General features: G+C 36.9%; 1 protein-coding gene and 2 long non-coding RNA genes across 3 annotated transcripts in view; 1 reads left to right on the forward strand and 2 right to left on the reverse strand.

The window, feature by feature from the left end:
* Window positions 1–17281, reverse strand: part of LOC118526557 (uncharacterized) — a 68081-nt gene extending 50800 nt beyond the window's left edge. Inside the window, exon 1 of the long non-coding RNA XR_004912677.2 lies at window positions 17135–17281. This is a non-coding gene — a long non-coding RNA (uncharacterized LOC118526557). The remainder of the gene's footprint in view (window positions 1–17134) is intronic.
* Window positions 1307–15007, reverse strand: LOC144381917 (uncharacterized). The gene is made up of 3 exons (XR_013448114.1): window positions 14814–15007; window positions 14499–14654; window positions 1307–1471 (listed from the first exon to the last, which is right to left on the reverse strand). It is a non-coding gene; the product is annotated as an uncharacterized LOC144381917 (long non-coding RNA).
* A 744-nt stretch (window positions 17282–18025) lies between the features above and the next one.
* NEGR1 (neuronal growth regulator 1) overlaps window positions 18026–18493 on the forward strand; it is an 830730-nt gene continuing 830262 nt past the window's right edge. The window contains exon 1 of the mRNA XM_078072906.1: window positions 18026–18327. Within this exon, the coding sequence (XP_077929032.1) occupies window positions 18152–18327 (176 nt within the window). The 5' untranslated portion in view covers window positions 18026–18151. The remainder of the gene's footprint in view (window positions 18328–18493) is intronic.

The following is an 18493-nucleotide window of genomic DNA, read 5'->3' on the forward strand; positions in this document are numbered from 1 at the left end:
GGATCATGACCTGAGGTGAAGGCAGACGCTTAACCGACTGAGACACCCAGGCATCCCAAAAATATGTTCATCTTACAAGTGGAAAAATCTGAGCCAAATGGAAGGGTATCTTCCTTTCCTATGGCTGAATAATATTCCATTATGTATATGTACCACATCTTTTTTATCTATTCATCCATTAATGGGCATTTGGATTGTTTCCATACCTTGCCTATTATGAATAATGTTGTGATAAACATGGGAATGTAAATATCTTGTCAAAATTATGTTTTTATTTCCTTTGGGTATATACCTAGAAGTGGAATTGCTAGATTATATGGTAGATTTATTTTTAATTTTTTAGGAACCTCCATATTGTTTTCCATAGTGGTTCCAATTTACATCCCTACCAACAATACATAAGAGATCCCTTTTACACCACATCTTCTCCAGCACCTGTTGTTTCTTGGCTTGATGACAGGCATTCAACAGGTATGAGGTGATATATCATTGTGGTTTTGATTTGTATTTCCCTGATAATTAGTGATGTTGAGCATTTTTTCATGTGTCTGTTGGCCATTTTGTTGTTCTCTTTGGAGAAATGTCTTCTACCCGTGTTTTAATTAGATTGTTTGGGGTTTTTGTTGTTGCTATTGTTGTTTTTGAGTTGACTGAGATCTCTGTATATTTTGAATATTAATCCCTTATCCAATATACGGTTTGCAAAAATTTTCTCCCATTCTGTAGACTGTCTGTGACACAATAATTAAAAAAAAAAAAAAAAACTTATCTGAATGATTAGTTTTGGGTGAGCAAAAAGGAATGTTGGAAATTAGTTATTTAGGTAATAGAGAGTTATCATTTTCTGGTGAACAGAAATTAAGCATTTTCAATTACTTTTTACTGATACATGGCAAACAATAGACAAAATTTTGTTTAGTATTTATTCCTTTAAAAAATTAAAGCTTAATATAGGCTCACTAAAAATAATTTTTAACAGTATTTAAATTTAGAATATTAAATTTGATATGGTAAGGTTCTTTGATGAAAAACGCAATAATGACAAATTTATGATACTTAAAATACAGAGAAAAGAGAAAAAGGTTTCAGAATTATATTGAAACAAAAAAATTTTGTTGATTAAATTGCTTTATAACTTAATGCTTTATCTTACAGCTATGATTAACAAATATTTTTAAACAAATATGTTACTTGTGTTTTTATTATGCAGTTTGTTTACCAAAGTAAAAAATAGATAATATACAAGTATAACAAATAATAATCTATAAAAATAGTTAATTAAAAAAAAAACTTTCCACATTTGGCATACAAGTTTTCAACGAATGTTTGTAGTGGGTTTCGTATTGTTTTTTCATACATTATATCTATTTTGTCTTAAATCTTCTTGTCTTGGCACCTGTTTTTCTTGTTAAACTTGATAGTGACAATGGTGTCTCAGGTTATAAGATAATTTGGAGAAATCACTCGTCATCTAGAACAAAAATGTTTTTGAAACAAATGCATTTGTGAGGTGGAGTCATGATAAATATAAATAGAAATTATCTGAGAAATAATTATAATAAATACTAATTCATCATCACTTCCATGCTGCTGCCTCCATTCTGCAGTGAAAATTGTGTGGAACATTAGGAAATCAGTCATAATGAAATAAAGTTGGTTTCGGTCTCCAAAAGCCATGTGATCCTGCACCACAAAATAACACACTCATTATATGTGAATAATCCAGATAAATGAGTCATTTGGGAATGCCAAAATTGGATTCTGAATTGTGATATGGCCAAGAGAAAAAGCATTTGGAAAAATGAGCTAATCAGACTACAAGAAATTTTGCTATTGTCTGGCCACAATCCTTCTCTCCTTTCTCAGAGAATCAGGACTAAATATTATTAAGAGTTCCTAATAGCATCTGGATCTGCTTTTTGGAATATGGACAATTAGATCATCCATGAATTATCATAAATAAATCTTACCTTATAAATCCAATTAAAACTGGCAGATAAGTGTAAGTGTAGCCCCTAGATTATAATTACAGAAATAGAGCATAATTTTATTTGTTCTAAGACCTGATCATTTACATGCCTCATGTAGAGATTGTGGAGGTTGGGAAGATATCTTTTAGACTGCAGACGTTTCTCAATTAAAAAAACTATTTTCATGAGTTTCATAACATATTCTTTAAACCAATACCAGTCCCTTAAATTTCTTGCATTATTAATAAAGTGTGTTTGTGCACATGCATTTGCATGCACATGCCAGGAAAGGATGTGTACCAAGATAAAAGTAAAGCATTTACTCTCCTACCAAAATTGTAGTCTAGAAACATTTTAATTCTTTTAATCCTGTAAATCCAACTTTGACTCTTCATTATTCATAACATATCCATGTGTACAAATCTCCATTTCATAGTCCAAATAAATACTTCCCTTAAACTCCAAGGAAAAAGTGAGTTTGTATGTTTCTTATATTGAATGATGTATTTTTAAACTATGATATTTGAATAATAATAATAACAAAACAGAAATCAATTGTGTGGACAGCTCACATCCAGTCAGCATATCCAAAAGTATCCAGAGATGGAGAGTAAATACTGAGTGCCCAAGAAGGACTGAGATGACCTGTGATCAGGTAGCATTAATCCACACTATTCATTCAGTAAACATACTTAGTCCATCCAATTATTCTGACAATAACCTTAAAGATTACATGTTATTCCAACCTTGCTGGCTGGCAAGAGTTGGGATAGAGTCCAACGAAAAAGATTTGTCTCTGATCCTTTACACTAGGTAGCTAAAACTTGGTAAGAATTGAGGTCTCCTGTCCTCTATTTCAGTTTTCGTTCATTATAATTATCATTTAACTTAAAAATACTGATTAAAATTAGCTACACTCATAAAAATTTTGACCTTTTCTTCATTTATAGCCATGAGGTCTTTCCACTGTATATAGCCATCTTCATATTTATTTATATCGCAATCAAGTTTTTCTAATTGATTTAGACAATCAACAATAGTTACAGAATTGCAAAAGTAAAGATTGATAGAGACATAGCCATTTCAGTGGTATCATATAAATACAGGCTGGGTGTTCTGAAATATTTACTGGGTCAGAGAAGTTCTGTAATTAAGAAAGTTCATTAAACACTAAATTTTTCTTCCTTAGATTTTTATGTTTCCCTTGTAAACATTACTGACATTATATTCTATGGTGGTAAGGAATAAGCCCAGTTCAAGCAACATTCTGAGATAGAAGATATGAAAACCTAGGTTGAGCTAACCAGAAAAAATAAATTTATAATGAAAAAAATTAAGGCAGCTACGTGTTAGGAAAGATGGATTAGATGTGCTTTACCCGATTCTTTCCACTACATTAAAAACTTGACATATGTAAAACAAGCATAAGATGACTCTTAAAAGTAGGGAAAAGAAGTCCAACTGGCTAGGAACCTAAGGATCTGAGGAACAACATGGCTCTGCATTCCCTGAGTTTTCCTTTTCCCTCATGAATTAAGCCGGACTGGGTGATAGAGAAGATGGCAACTCAGAAATGCCAATAGGCATAGACAAACAAAACAAAACAAAACAAAACAAAAAACAAACAAAACCCTGCCAGAAAAAGCCTGCTTTCTCTAGCCAAAGTACCAGAAAAGGGGCAGCCTAGCAAGAAGCAAGCTTTTAGACAATAATTGCTCTAGTCCTGCCAAATACCACTGAAAAAACTGCATCCCCACACCACCTTCACCCGTAAAGGTCTATGAGGAGAATAGACTAGTCTCCCAGGCTGCAACAAAACTTACCAAATTTCCTTTCCTGCAAGGGTAGGTAGAGGTAAAGGGTTGGGAGTTGAGAGGAGGGGTGATATTAAAAAATGTTGAGTTGACTGATGGCAGCTACACTTGTGGTGAGTACAGCATAATGTATAGAGCTATGGAATCAGCATGTTGTATACCTAGACCTAATGTAACATTGTGTGTAAACTATACTTCATCAACTAGATAGATAGATATGTATATAAATACATACATAAATAAATACATAAATAAAATAAAATAAAAATGGTTGAGTTGAGTGGGCAGATTTTCTTCCCCACCAGGCAGTAATGACACACCCCGTCCATCCCTGCTTCGATGGTGTCAGAGGAGACCTAGTGGAGAGTCAAAAATTTCACTATCACTCATAAGTAAGGCCACTCCACCACTATGGTATCAGTGGAGGCCATGAGGAGAGCAGTATCAAGGTGCAGTTCCCCTCCCAGCCAGTGTAGTATCAGTGGAGACCTAGTGGAAACCTGATTTTCTATACCAGTCCACTAATAACATGGAACCCCTCCCCCCTCGTCCCTGGGTGGGAACAGAGACTTCTACCCTGATCTGGCATAAAGAGGTGGTACCCTCCTTTCCCAGCAGAAATGTGTCAGAGGAAGACTACTAAAACAGATGGTTTAAATAATTTCCAGCCTCATAAGATAATACCCAAGTAATCAATTTTCAATAAAAAATCATTTATCATACCACGAAACACAAAAATTTCAACTTGAATGAGAAAAAGAAATCAACAAATGTCAACACCAAGATGACACAGATGTTAGAATGATCTGAAAAGAATTTTAAAGGAGTGATCATAAAAATGCTGCAACTTGGCGCCTCGGTGGCTCAGTTGTTAAGTGTCTGCCTTCGGCTCAGGTCATGATCCCAGGGTCCTGGGATCGAGTCCCACATCGGGCTTCCTGCTCTGCGGGAAGCCTGCTTCTTCCTCTCCCAATCCCCCTGCTTGTGTTCCTGCTCTCGCTATGTCTCTCCCTGTCAAATAAATAAATAAAATCTTTAAAAAATAAAAAAATAAAAAAATAAAAATGCTGCAACTAACAAAGAAGAGCATGCTGGAAACAAATTTTTTTTTAAAGTTTCAACAAAAATGTCTCAGCAAAGAAATAAAAAATACAAAGAAAAAGTAAAATGACATTTTAGAACAGAAAGAGTAATTTAAAACTCAGTGAATAGGTTCAAAAGTAGAGAGGACAGAGTAAAGAATTAGCAAACTCAAAGACAGAATAGTTATTACCTAGTTTGAACAACTGAGAAAAAATAGACGGGAAAAACAAAAACAAGAACAAAAACAGACCCTCAGGAACTTGAGGGACTATAACAGAAGATCTAATCTTTATGCCATTGGAGTCTTGGAAACAAAAGATAAAGAGAGTGGTACTGAAAAAGTATTTGAAGAAATTATGATTGATAATGTCTCAAATTTGGCATGAGATATAACCTATAGATTCAGGAGGCTCAGCAAATCCCAAACAGGTTGAACCCAGAATTTTCATACGAGAGAAGTCATAGTAAAACTTCTGAAAACTAAAACAAAAATATTATTTTTGAAAATAGCACACAAGAAATAACACTTTACTTATAGGAGAAAAATAATTTGAACGAAAGCAGATATCTTATTAGAAACCATGAAGTCCAGAAAAAAGTGGCCACATTTTTCAAGTGCTAAAAGCAAAGAACTATCAACTCAATTCTATACTCAGCAGAAATATACTTTAGGAATAGAGGAAAAATCAAGATATTCTCAGATGAAGAAAAACTAAGATATCAGGAAAGAACAAGGAACAACAGAAAGAGCAAATATAACCGTGGTAAACAGGTTGGTTTACCATGGTTGGTAAACATAACCAACTTCCCTTTTCATCTTGAGTTTTCTAAATTATTTTAATGGTTGAAGCAAAACTTAAAATATCATCTGATGTTCTCAATGTATGTAGAGGAAATACTTAAGCCAATTTTACTATAAATGGAGAAGCTAAACAGATTTAAAGGATGTAAGGTTTCTACACTTAATTTGTAAAGGTAAGATTTTGAAACTAGTAGACTATGACAAGTTTGGTATATATAATGTAATACCTAAAACAACAACTAAAAAGTCTATATATACAAAGAGATACACTGAAAAATGCTATCATAAATCAAAATGCAGTTCTAAAAAGTTTGAACCCTCTGTAAGGCAGGAGAAAAGAAAATAGAAACAAAAAACAAAGGGAACAACCAAAAACAAAAATAATAAAATAGTAGAATTTATCCTGGTTTATAAATTAGTAAATTAAATATAAATGATCTAAATACATCAATTAAACGATGTAGATTGAGAGTGGGTTAAGAAAAAAAAGACCCAGCTATATACTGTGTGTAAGAAACTCACTTTACATGTAATAACATAGGTAGGTTGAAAGTTAAATAGGGAAAGATATGCCATGCAAACATGAATCAAATGAAAAGAGAAGGGGCTCCATTCACATCAAATAAAGTACAGTTCAGAGTAAAGAAAATCACTAGGGACAGAGAGGCAGAGACGAACATTACTTAAGGAGAAAAGTGGCTATCCATTATGAAAATATAGCAATCGCAAATGTGCACGCATCAAACAACAGAACTATAAGAAGTGTGAACCAAAAACTGATAGAACTAAATGGAGAAATAGACAAATAAAATAAAATTACAATTGGATACCATGGCATCCATCTAATAACATTTGAGAGAACAATAGAAAAATGGCTTGGTCAATATTCAAAAATCACTTAATGTAATCCTCCATACTACAAAAGAAAATGATCACATGACATCAACTGATGCAGAAAAAAGCATCCAACAAAATTCAGCAACTATTTGTGAAAAAAGCTTTCAGGAAATGAGAAATACAGTAAGAATTTCTCAACTTGATAAAGATTATTTACCAAAAAAACCTTACAGCTAGTATCACACTTAATTGTGAAAGACTGAATGCTTTCATCCAAAAAATCAGAAACAAAGCAAGGCTCTCCACATCCCCCACTGCTATTCAACCTATTACTAGAAGTCCTAGCTATCACAATAGGCTAAAATAAATAAACAAATAAACAAATAAATAAATAAATAAAAGATATACAGAATGGTAGAAAGAAATAAAACTGAAAATTGTTCCTATTTGTAGATGAAATAATGATTTGTGTAGAAAATCCCAAGAAATGTGTAAAATTAACTTCTTAGAATAAGTGAGTTCAGCCATAAGATACAAGACCAAAACATACAAATTAATTGTATTTCTATATATTAATGATGAATATGTGAAAACTAAAATTAAATATGCCATGCAACTTACAAGTGTTCAAAATATAAGTAAAATATTTAGGTATAAATCTAACAAAAAAGAACTTATATATTGGAAACTATACAATGTTGTTGAAAGAAATCAAAGGAGTTTTAAGGAAATGGAGTGATATGCCTTGCTCATGGATTAGAAGTTTCAATATAGTAAAGGAGTCAATTTTCCCCAATGGATATATAGTTTTAACAAAAGTCCAATAAAAACCAAAAATATTTTTGTAGATATACAGATTAATGTAGATTATTCCAAAATGTATATCAAGAGGCCAAGGAAATAGAATAAATAAAACAATTTTGATAAACAAGAATAAAGTGAGAGGAACCACTCTTATAAGCTATAATGAAGACTTTTACAGCTATAATGATCAAAAATGGTTAAAGGATAGACACATAGATCAATGGAACAGAATAAAGAACCCAGAAATAGCCCCACACAACTGACTTTTGAGAAAGGTGCCAAAAGAATTCAGTGCAGGAAGGATAGGCTTTTCAAAAATGATTGGTGTAACTGAACTGGAATAATTGAAATCCATAGGCAAAAAAAAAAAAAAAAAAAAAAAATCTTGGCCTAAACATCATACCTTGTATAAAATTTGACTCTAAATGAATAATAGATTTAGATGGAAAACTATGAAACTTTTAGAAGAAAACATAGTAGAAAACCTTCAGGACCTAGTGCTTGGTGAATGTTCTTAGATACAGAAAGCGGGATCCATAAAATAATTTTATTTTATTTATTTATTTATTTATTTATTTATTTATTTTTTTAAAGATTTTATTTATTTATTTGACAGAGAGAGACACAGCGAGAGAGGGAACACCAGCAGGGGGAGTGAGAGAGGGAGAAGCAGGCTTCCCGCGGAGCAGGGAGCCCGATGCGGGGCTCGATCCCAGGACCCTGGGATCATGACCTGAGCCGAAGGCAGACGCTTAACGACTGAGCCACCCAGGCGCCCCCATAAAATAATTTTAAAAAATGGACAAACTAAACTTCATTAAAACTTAAAATTTTGCTTCATGAAAAACTTAAGAGGATGAAATGCAAAGCACAGTCTAAAATAAAATATTTTCAAATCACATATTTGTAAAAGAATTAATATCTAGAAAATATTTAAGAAAAACATTCAGACTTAGTAAGAAAATAAGTGATTTGATTAGAAAAATGGGCAATGAGGGGTGCCTGGATGGCTCAGTCAGTTAAGCATCTGACTTCAGCTCAGGTCATGATCTCTGGGTCTTAGGATTGAGCTGGTCAGGCTCCCCAGTCAGTGGGAAGTCGGCTTCCCCCCTCCGTCTGCCCCTCCCCTTACCTCTCCCCTATTGGTGCACTCTCTCTCTCTCTCTGAAATAAAGAAATAAATCTTTAAAAAAAGTAAAAGAAAACAGGCAAATGACATGAGGAGGCATTTCACTGAAGAAGATTCAAGGGTGGTAAATAAGCATATGAGAAGAATTCCAACATTATTAGTTATTAGGAAAATGCAAATCAAAACCACAATGAATGAAATACAAAATGAAAATCACAGTGAATGAGATATCTGTATTTGATATCACTACAAATTAGGAAAGCTAAAATAAAAACTAGTGACAATAAGAAAATGTTGTGAGGATGTGGAGAAACTGGATCTGTCATGCATTGACTGCTGTTGGAATATAAAATGGTACAGCCACTCTATGATTAGGTTGCAAGTCTTTTTGTAAAAAACTAAGCATATATTTACATGGCCCCACAATCATATCTCTGGGTCTTTATTCCAGAGAAATGAAAATAAGTCTGCATAAAAATCTAGAAGTGATTTTTAGTAGTAGCTTTATTTGTAATAGCCCCAAACTGGCAACAACTGAAATATCCCCAAGATAAGTGAATGATTAAACAAAGTGTGGTACATCCATTTTGCCAACGACTCTGCAGTAAAAGGAAGAAACTATTGATACAAGAAACAACTTAGATGGGTCTCAGAGGCATTGCGCTGTATGAATAAAAGTCAGCTTCAAAAGGATACATGCCATATGATTCCATTTATATAACCATCTCAAAATGATAAAATAATAGCAATGGAGAACAAATTAGTGGTGATTCAAATCCTAGAGGTGACTGAGAGACTGGTGTTGATAAGATAACGAGGCCACCTGAAAAATAAATCTTATCTTAGTAAACCTGCTGGGCAAGAGAGTCCTATATATATAAACACAGTCTTTCTGAACAATGCTTGACATTCTACTCAGTTCATAGGATTCCACTGGCTCTAACAGAAGTGAGTTGATTAGTTCAAGGTAGGGATGCTTCGGCATTCTCATCTTCCCCAATTAAAATTGTTTTTTCTGTTACTATAGTTTTGGTATAATTTCAAGCAGCAAAGTTTTTTTTTTTTTTTTTTAAAGATTTTATTTATTTATTTGAGAGAGAGAATGAGAGAGAGAGAGAACACATGAGAGGGGATAGGGTCAGAGGACGAAGCAGACTCCCTGCCAAGCAGTGAGCCCGATGCGGGACTCGATCCAGGGACTCCAGGATCATGACCTGAGCCGAAGGCAGTCGCTTAACCAACTGAGCCACCCAGGCGCCCAAGCAGCAAAGTTTTAAAGGTCTATGATTAAAACAGACAATATCATCAACAGCAACAAAATAAAAGTTGTCTCCTATATCCTTCATCTAATATGATTTAAGAAAAAAAAACAAGCCTTCTTAATGCTATGTATTTGATTTAAGCAAGAAGAGAATTTATAACACTGACTTGAAATTTTGTCAGAATAGAATATGGGGCAGTCAAGATTTGGTATCTTAATAAACTCTCTTATTTTAAACTGAGATGAGGAAGGCCTATCCATTAGCATTGCGATGAATTGGAAGTAAAACACTGTGATGGTTAATTTTATGTGTCAACTTGACTAGACTACAGTAGCCAGATATTTGGTCAAATAGTCTTGGTGTTGCTGTGAAGGAATTCTTTAGATGAGATTAACATTTAAATCAATGGACTTTGAGTAAAGCAGATTACCCTCTGTAATGTGGGTGGGCCTCATTCAATCAGTTGAAGGCCTTAAGATAAAACTGATTGAGGTCTCTGGGGGAAGAGTTCATTCGGCCTCTAGACTATCTTTTTTTTCTTTAAGATTTTATTTATTTGTCAGAGAGAGAGAGAGAGCACACAAGCAGGGGGAGCGGCAGGCAGAGGGAGAAACTGACTCCCTGCTGAGCAAGGAGCCCCATGTGGGACTTGATCCCAAAACCCTGGGATCATGGCCTGAGCCAAAGGTAGCCGCTCAACTGACTGAGCCACCCAGGCGCCCCTAGACTATCTTTAGATACAAGCTGCAACATCAGAACTTCTCTGGGTCTGGAGCCTGCCTCCCTAGCTGCAGATCTTGGACTTGCCAGTTTCGTGATTGTATGAGCTAATTCCTTAAAATAAATCTGTGTGTATGTGTGTGTGTGTGTGTGTGTGTGTGTGTGTATGTTTCCCACAAACTTGTAGGCCAGCTTATTCAAGCTGGGGAAGTTTTCAACACTGATGTGCAAGAATGTTCATATCATCATTGCCTGTATGAGATAGAAATGTAAAACACAAATGTCTGTCAACAATATAATGGATTATAATGGATAAATATAAAAAATATATATTTATACTATGGAATGCTGCATAGATTCAAAAAAACTGAGGTGTCAACAGCTGTACAACAGCATAAAGAAATTTTAAAATATGATGTTCAGCAAAAGAATCCAGACACAAAATGTGTATACTGTATGATTACATATTGTATAATTAATTGATATGACTTTGTAAGAGTACATTGAAAAGCAAGCCATTGTTTAGAAGAGATGCAAAACTTAGTGGTAAAATGTAAAAAAAAAAAAAAAAAGAGGATATGATAACCATGAAATAATTTTATTGGTTGCTTTTCTTGTTTTTATGTTTTTTATGCAAAACTGAGTAGTGAAAATGTAAAGAAAATGAGGAAATGAAAACCATGAAAAAATTATAGTGCTCACTTTTATGGGAGAAAATGGGGGTTGGGATTAAAAGTTGCTTCCAGGAGGCCTCTGGTGTTCTAGCAATTTTCTGTTTCTTAATCTGGGTAGAATTAAATGGAGGTTAACTTTAAATAATACTGCACTAAGATACACCTTTATATTTTACGTATTTTTCTGAAAGTGTGTTTTTAAATGTGTGTTGTTCATTAGAAAAAAAAGATACCATGTACATAGGTGGCTTTTATGAATTTTCAAAGGTATTTCATAATATCTTAGTTATTCCACTTCAAATCTGGCTGGTTTTCTCTAATCTAAGGAAAAACAATGACTCACTTCACTGTGAATATCATAGCTTACTAAAGAGCAATAAAAAATCCCAATAGTTGCTAGAAGTGGTCATGGAATGAAATGGCAAGAGCTCTTTTCTTTCTGCTTAGGACCATGTTTTAAAGCCATGATTTTATACTTATGTTATGAAAACTACATTAGTAGTAAAAATTCATCCTAATTAAAAAATGACCAATTGCAGTCAAGATGGCTTATAAATCTTTACAATAAGAACCTTCCCCTTATATATATATATATATATATATATATATTAAAATATACAAAATATCTACCAATTATGAAAAAAGTGATAAAGGAATAAAATTAAGTCATTTAAGATTTAAGACCTTACACCCTTACACCCTTCACAGTAATTAACTCAAAAAATATCATAGACTTAAATGTAGAACACAAAGCTCTAAAATTCCTAGAAGACAATTTAGAAGAAACTCTAGATGAGCTTGGGTATGGTGATGCCTTTTTTGAGATAACACAAAACACAATCCATGAGAGAAATAATTAATAAGCTAGACTTCATTAAAATTAAAAACTTCTCAGTGAAAGACAATATCGCGAGAATTGGAAAACAAGCCACACAGTGAGAGAAAATATTTGCAAAGGACATACCTGATAGAAGACTGTTATCCAAAATATGCAAAGAACTCTTAAAAACTCAACAAGAAACCAGACAACTTGATTAAAAAATGAGCCAAAGATCTTAATATACACTTCATCAAAGATGTGCAAATGGCAAATAAGCACATGAAAAGATGCTTCACATCATATATCATCAGGGAATATAAATGAAAATGACATACCACTACACGCTTCTTAGAACACTGACAATACTAAATGCTAGTGAAGATGTGGAACAACAGGAACCCCCATACATTGCTGATGGGAATGCAAAATTGGTACAGTCAGTTTCGTGATTTCTTAAAAAAGGTAAACATACTCTTACATATGATCCAACAATTCCACTCCTTGGTATTTACCTGAAGGAGTTGAAAATTTATGTCCACACAAAAACCTGCATATGGGTGTTTATAATAGCTTTATTTATAACTGCTAAAATGTGTAAACAATCATTGTATCCTTAATTAGGTGAATTGGCTAAATAAACTGTGGTACATTTAGACAATGGGATATTAGCACTAAAAATAAATGAGCTATCAATTTATAGAAAGACATAGAGGAAATTTAAATGTTTTATTACTAAGTGTGAAAGAAGCCAGTTTGGAAAGACAGTATACTGTATGGTTGCAACTATATGACATTCTGCAAAAAGCAAAACTATGGAGACAATAAAAAGATTAGGAATGGCCAAGAGAGAGATGAATAGGTGAGAGCACAGAGGATTTTTAGAGTAGTGACAATACTCTGTATGATATTATAGTGATGGCTGTATGTTGTTATACATCTGTCCAAACCCATAGAATGTACAACTTCAAGAGTGAAGCCTTATGATCTGTCAATGTAGGTTCATCCTTGCCGAATGATGCTGATAATGGGGGAGGCTACATGTGTGGGGCAGAGTGTATAAGGGAAATCTCTGTACCCCTCTCAGTTTTGTTGTAAAACTAAAACTTCCCCCACCAAATAAAATCTTTATAAAAATATATATACAAGATACATTGTATATATTCTGCAATCAGAGATGGGACTTTTCAGGAAATAAAAAGAAATAACATAATAAAATAAAATCGAATATTAGTTTGAACATGTAAGATTTTACATTCCTGATAGTCCAATACAAAATATTAAAATTGATATTTAAATAGATGCACTTGAGGTCCCTAAAATTCTTTTGGAAGTGGGTGAGGAAAAAATCTTAAGTAAATAATGATAGAGGTATTTATTAGTTTTTTTCCAGAACCCATACAAATATATGATGATATATGGTTAAAGCTGTACTCATTATCTTACAAGTGGATAACAATTTCAATACTTTTTTTTTTTTAAAGATTTTATTTATTTATTTGACAGAGAGAGACACAGCGAGAGGGGACACAAGCAGGGGGAGTGGGAGAGGGAGAAGCAGGCTTCCCGTGGAGCAGGGAGCCTGATGTGGGGCTCAATCTCAGGACCCTGGGATCATGACCTGAGCCGAAGGCAGACGCTTAATGACTGAGCCACCCAGGCGCCCCAATAATTTCAATACTTTGAAAATAATTTCCACCCACATTTATCGTAAGACTTCACTTTCTGGTTTAAGTCCTTAGGTGAAATTTCCAGGGCCAGTCTATGGGAATGGCTTGAAGAGCTTTGAAAGTAGCTTAGGTATTCTTGCACCTCTCTTCAACCCCACTTTTTATCTCTTTGGTTAACATCTACATTTAATAGATAAGGTGATAAAAATGGGTAAGGAAATAGATTAAGATATGATTTTTACATAGTCAACAGTGAAATGACTTTGCTTTTCCTTTCCTTTATTCAATAGCCATTTCCTGAGAGCATACTCTGTAGCTGTCACTATTTAAAGAATACAAAGATTTAAGTTAGTTCTCAGTACAATTGACATTTGATGAGTAGAGGTCTGGGATGCTGCTAAACATTTTCCAATGCACAGGGCAATCCCCACAACAAATTACCTGTCCCAAAATGTCAAAAGTGTCTAGCTTGAGAAACTTTTCTGTAAAGGAATATTTGCCTGCCCCCAACAAAATTCTTGAGCTTTGTAATTCTCACAGTGCCCTGCAAATCATTACTCTAGATAGCAAGGTGTTCCAAACTTAAACCAGCTTAATTCAAATAGAGAATCAATTATGGCCCACGTTAGAGAGCTATTATTCATATGTCCTGTTTATAAGGGCTATCGGACCAACTCTCAGGAATTACAAAGTGCTCTCATTAGCAGTTTCCATTAGGTCTTGGGACCTGTCTTGCCTAAAATTTCTCATGCCTAGACAGTAATATCATGAAAGATATATCCGGGTCTGCTCACTCATCATCAGAAAACAAATGTGAATTTATATTCTATTTTTTTCCTAATATGAATCTCATTTACACTGTAAAAATAAAGCTTATTAAACTATGAAAGCTTAAGAAACTTCCTTATAACTTTACCTTTTCAACACCTCTGAGGTCTCAGGGCATGAAAAACAGGGATGTAAACCAATCTAGATAATGACATCATCAGTTATCACACATATCAGGCTCCGCCTTTCTCCTTCCAAAGACACTCAAATTAGTTGCACATTTCTTGGAATATTAGCAGTTGAGCTTTGAAAATAAAATAAAATAAAATAAATGTACATGATTCAAAAGGAAGTAGTAATTCATTCCAATGTCAGGTCTTATATACTCTGACCAAGAGTATCCTACATCCTACTATAACCACTCCAACCCTCCCCATCTAAGAAGTTCAAACAATGCTGTTACCTATTCTTGATACTTCAAAAATATTCTTCTAAGGAACCACGTGCTATCTGAGCTGGGAGGTTTTCTTTCTTGCATTTTGTTATTTGTTTTTGTTCTGGTTTTCCCTTAGAAGAAGCCAAGACTGCCAGAATTTAAGTCTCTGCTTGGAAGAAATGTAGGACCGCAAAAGCAAATACTGGAAACCTTGTAAAATCCTCTCAGAAATATGCCCTTAGAAAGAATGAAGAGAAAAGAAAGTCATAGGCGCTTTTAAAATCACATTCCTCCCTAGTCAGAAGGACAGCAAAAGTACACATAATAATAGGGGCTACCTGATGTACATGAAAATAATCTTTCCAATAGTCTATGCATCTATAAACTAGGTTTAGTTATTGCTTCCTTTGGATGGGTTTTGTGAGACTTAAGTGCTTTGTGATCAGTCAATGTAAGTTGAGATAAAAACTAGAAATAAAATAAACTCTTTGCCTTTAAATAGAAGTGGTTCCAGTTTCCTTTTACAAGCCCGAAGGGTTGTTGTACATATTAAAACTGCTGCACAGCTCCGTCCCTGGTCACAGAAATTCCGCCCCCCCCCCCCCCCCCCCCGGGCAAGATGTCAGATCTCTGGGAAACAGCAGTTACAAAAGGATGCTTTTCATAGCTTGTACTAGAAAACGCTGGCATCCCATCTCTGCATAAAATAGCACTAAACTGAGTCACAATGCCGGAAGCTGTGCCTTCTGCTTCTCTTCAATGGGATCTAGATCATTTCTAGAGAAAATATTAAATAATACTGCATAGTTTTGCCCATGCATGTGACATGCTGATTCTTCTAATCTTCCGTTTGCCCTAGATAATTTTAAGCTTTATCCATCAGTGTACCACGCGAGAAAGAAAAACGCAGTTAACAAGATGACAGTGTTATCTAGGTATTTGGCATCAATATTAGCAAGAGTCTGTCATTTGACAATTACTTCCCTAGCATACCAGACGGTAAAGAAAATGTTTTCATTCATCCGCAAATGACTAACATTTTATTGATGTCTCAAAATGCGGTTGAATACTACTATTGCACTCTCAATTTCTGAGCCGGGTTTGAGAGTTAAGCTTGAATACGAATAACATCAGTAACTCCTAGTTAGGGGCTCCTGGAGCAGTCAGCTCTGGGTGGTCACAGGTGATGGGAACACTTCCCTTTCCCCATTTCCCCCATATATCCTCATGCATTGCGATAAAAATCACCCTGAGCACCGATACCGACAAGCAAAACGACTCCCTGCCTGCCTCGTAAAGAGCTCAGTCTGGGGAGGCAGCCGGATGCTGACCCCTGCAGAGATTATTGCTTCTGTGCGCTTTTCCAAAAGATCCCGCTAGCATTAAGGAAAACGAGTTAGGGATGTGCGGTTTTGCTTTATTTATTTCCTCCAAGGGAAGAAGGACTGGCGTCAAGGCGAAGAAAATCTTCAAAGACTGCTTAAGGGGGCTGAGGGTGGTGGTGGTGGTGGTGAGCATATTTTTTAATTACTTGTTTCTCTCCACTTCCTCGCTTTGCTTCCCAAACTCCTCACTGAACAAGATTGATTGGCGTAACTGCTATTGACTCCAGCCTCGGTTTTCGCATTGATCTGCAAATGGCCCGGAATAGCTAAAGGGTCTTGAATCTGGAAACGAGTTTAAGAAGGGAAGAAGTAGGAAAGGGTAAGGGGCGGCCCCTTGCCCAGCACCCGGGTCTGCCTTACGCCAGGACAGCGGCTCCCAGCGGCGGGGCAATCGGTTAAGAGGCTGTGGCGTGGGAAGCAGGGGGAGCCTCTCTGCGCCGCGGAGGAGGAAATCTGTCCAACCTGGTTTGGAAGCTGTTAAAAAAATATATAACCCTGTGACTCGTTAAACCCTAAAACTCAGTCCTGTCTAGATTCGGATGCGCTGATCATTATGCCTGATAGGCTCAAACGGGTTAAACTGCCTCGTACATAACAGGACTGCCCGACTCTACACAATTAAAACACTTGATTGCAGTCTCTTCCCGACTGCGTCCAGCCACGACCCGCCCCGTCCCTCCCACCGCGCCTGCGTGCCGCGCGCGCACGAGTCCGTGCACGCGCATACTACACACTCACCCCACACACATCCCCACACATCCACACATACCCTCCATTTCGACCATACCTCACACACACACACGCACTATTTAGTGTCAGCACGCATAGGGTGGGGGGCGGGTAGCGGGCGCCCTCCCATCCATATTGACTGACCCAATAGATACACCAGCTTCTCTACCGCAAGGCCCCGCATGCACCCCTCCATGTGCCCTCAAAAAGCAGCACCCCCGCCACCGTCCCTACCTATTTCCGAAAAGAGGTAAAGAGTGAACTAGTTGGCCGACTGTAGCCAACTTATCGATTGTAGCGCGGCCGCCCAGGAGAGATTGGAAAAAAATTAAACAACAAAATCTCACAGTCCCCGGCGTCATGATGGCGCCGACTACAACTTGGAGGACTTTAAAGTTACGGTGTCTCAAGAGGTAAAACGCACCAGAGAGGGAAAGCAAAGCGCCCCTCAGCTCTCCACCTCAGCACCGACACGGAGACTTTTCTAGCAAAACATCACTCTAGTGCATATGACAAGAAGGGAAGCATTTTGTCTAAGACACATCTCTCTTTCCCCCTCACTTTGCATAATTGTGATATACCTCCTCCTCCGGATTTTTCTTCCGTTTTCTTTCTTTTCTTTCTTTTTTTTTTTTCCCCCTTAAATTCACCCCCCCCCTCCCCTGCTGCATCCCCAGTCCCCGGGCGGGGTTGCTAAGGAAACGGCCGCTTGGCAACGCGCGCGAGCCCGGGGGCCAGCGGCCGCCGCTGCGCCCAGCGCTCCTTCTGAAGGCTGCTGCGATTGCAGCCGCCCGCCGCCGCCGCTCGCCCTGCCTCCGCCGCCGCCGCCGCCGCCGCGCCTCCTCCCTCACTCGCCGGCGCGCTCGCCTCCTCGCTAGATGGTGTGCGAGCCGCCCGAGAATTAGACTCACTCCGGACTCGGCCAAACGCAACCGAGAGGAGGTGTAGTGTGGTGCCAGGGGGTGGGAGGGGAGGGAGGGAGGGAAAGCGAAGAGAAGGAGGAGGGGAGGCAAAAAAAGAGAGAAACAACAGCCAACAACTAGAGGGGAAAGAAAAAAAAGAAAGAAAGAAAAGAAACCCACCCACCCACCCCCCAAAAAAAAACCCACAAAAAAAGAAAAAAAAAGAAAAAAGAGGGAAAAAAAAAAAAATCCTGTGGCGCGCCGCCTGGTTCCCGGGAAGACTCGCCAGCACCAGGGGGTGGGGGAGTGCGAGCTGAAAGCTGCTGGAGAGTGAGCAGCCCTAGCAGGGATGGACATGATGCTGTTGGTGCAGGGTGCTTGTTGCTCGAACCAGTGGCTGGCGGCGGTGCTCCTCAGCCTGTGCTGCCTGCTACCCTCCTGCCTCCCGGCTGGACAGAGTGTGGACTTCCCCTGGGCGGCCGTGGACAACATGATGGTCAGAAAAGGGGACACGGCGGTGCTTAGGTAGGAGGAACGGCGTGCTTTTCGTACTTGTCTCAGTCTTTCTCTCTGTCTCTCTTTCCACCTTTCTCGCCTTTTTTTTTTTTTTTTTAACATTGAGTAATAATGCTGGTGGTGATCAACATAAAAAAAAAAAAAAAACGAAAACACAAAACCCACACATCTCAAG

The sequence above is a fragment of the Halichoerus grypus genome, chromosome 5 (assembly GCF_964656455.1).
Source record: "Halichoerus grypus chromosome 5, mHalGry1.hap1.1, whole genome shotgun sequence".
NCBI classification, from domain to species: domain Eukaryota; kingdom Metazoa; phylum Chordata; class Mammalia; order Carnivora; family Phocidae; genus Halichoerus; species Halichoerus grypus.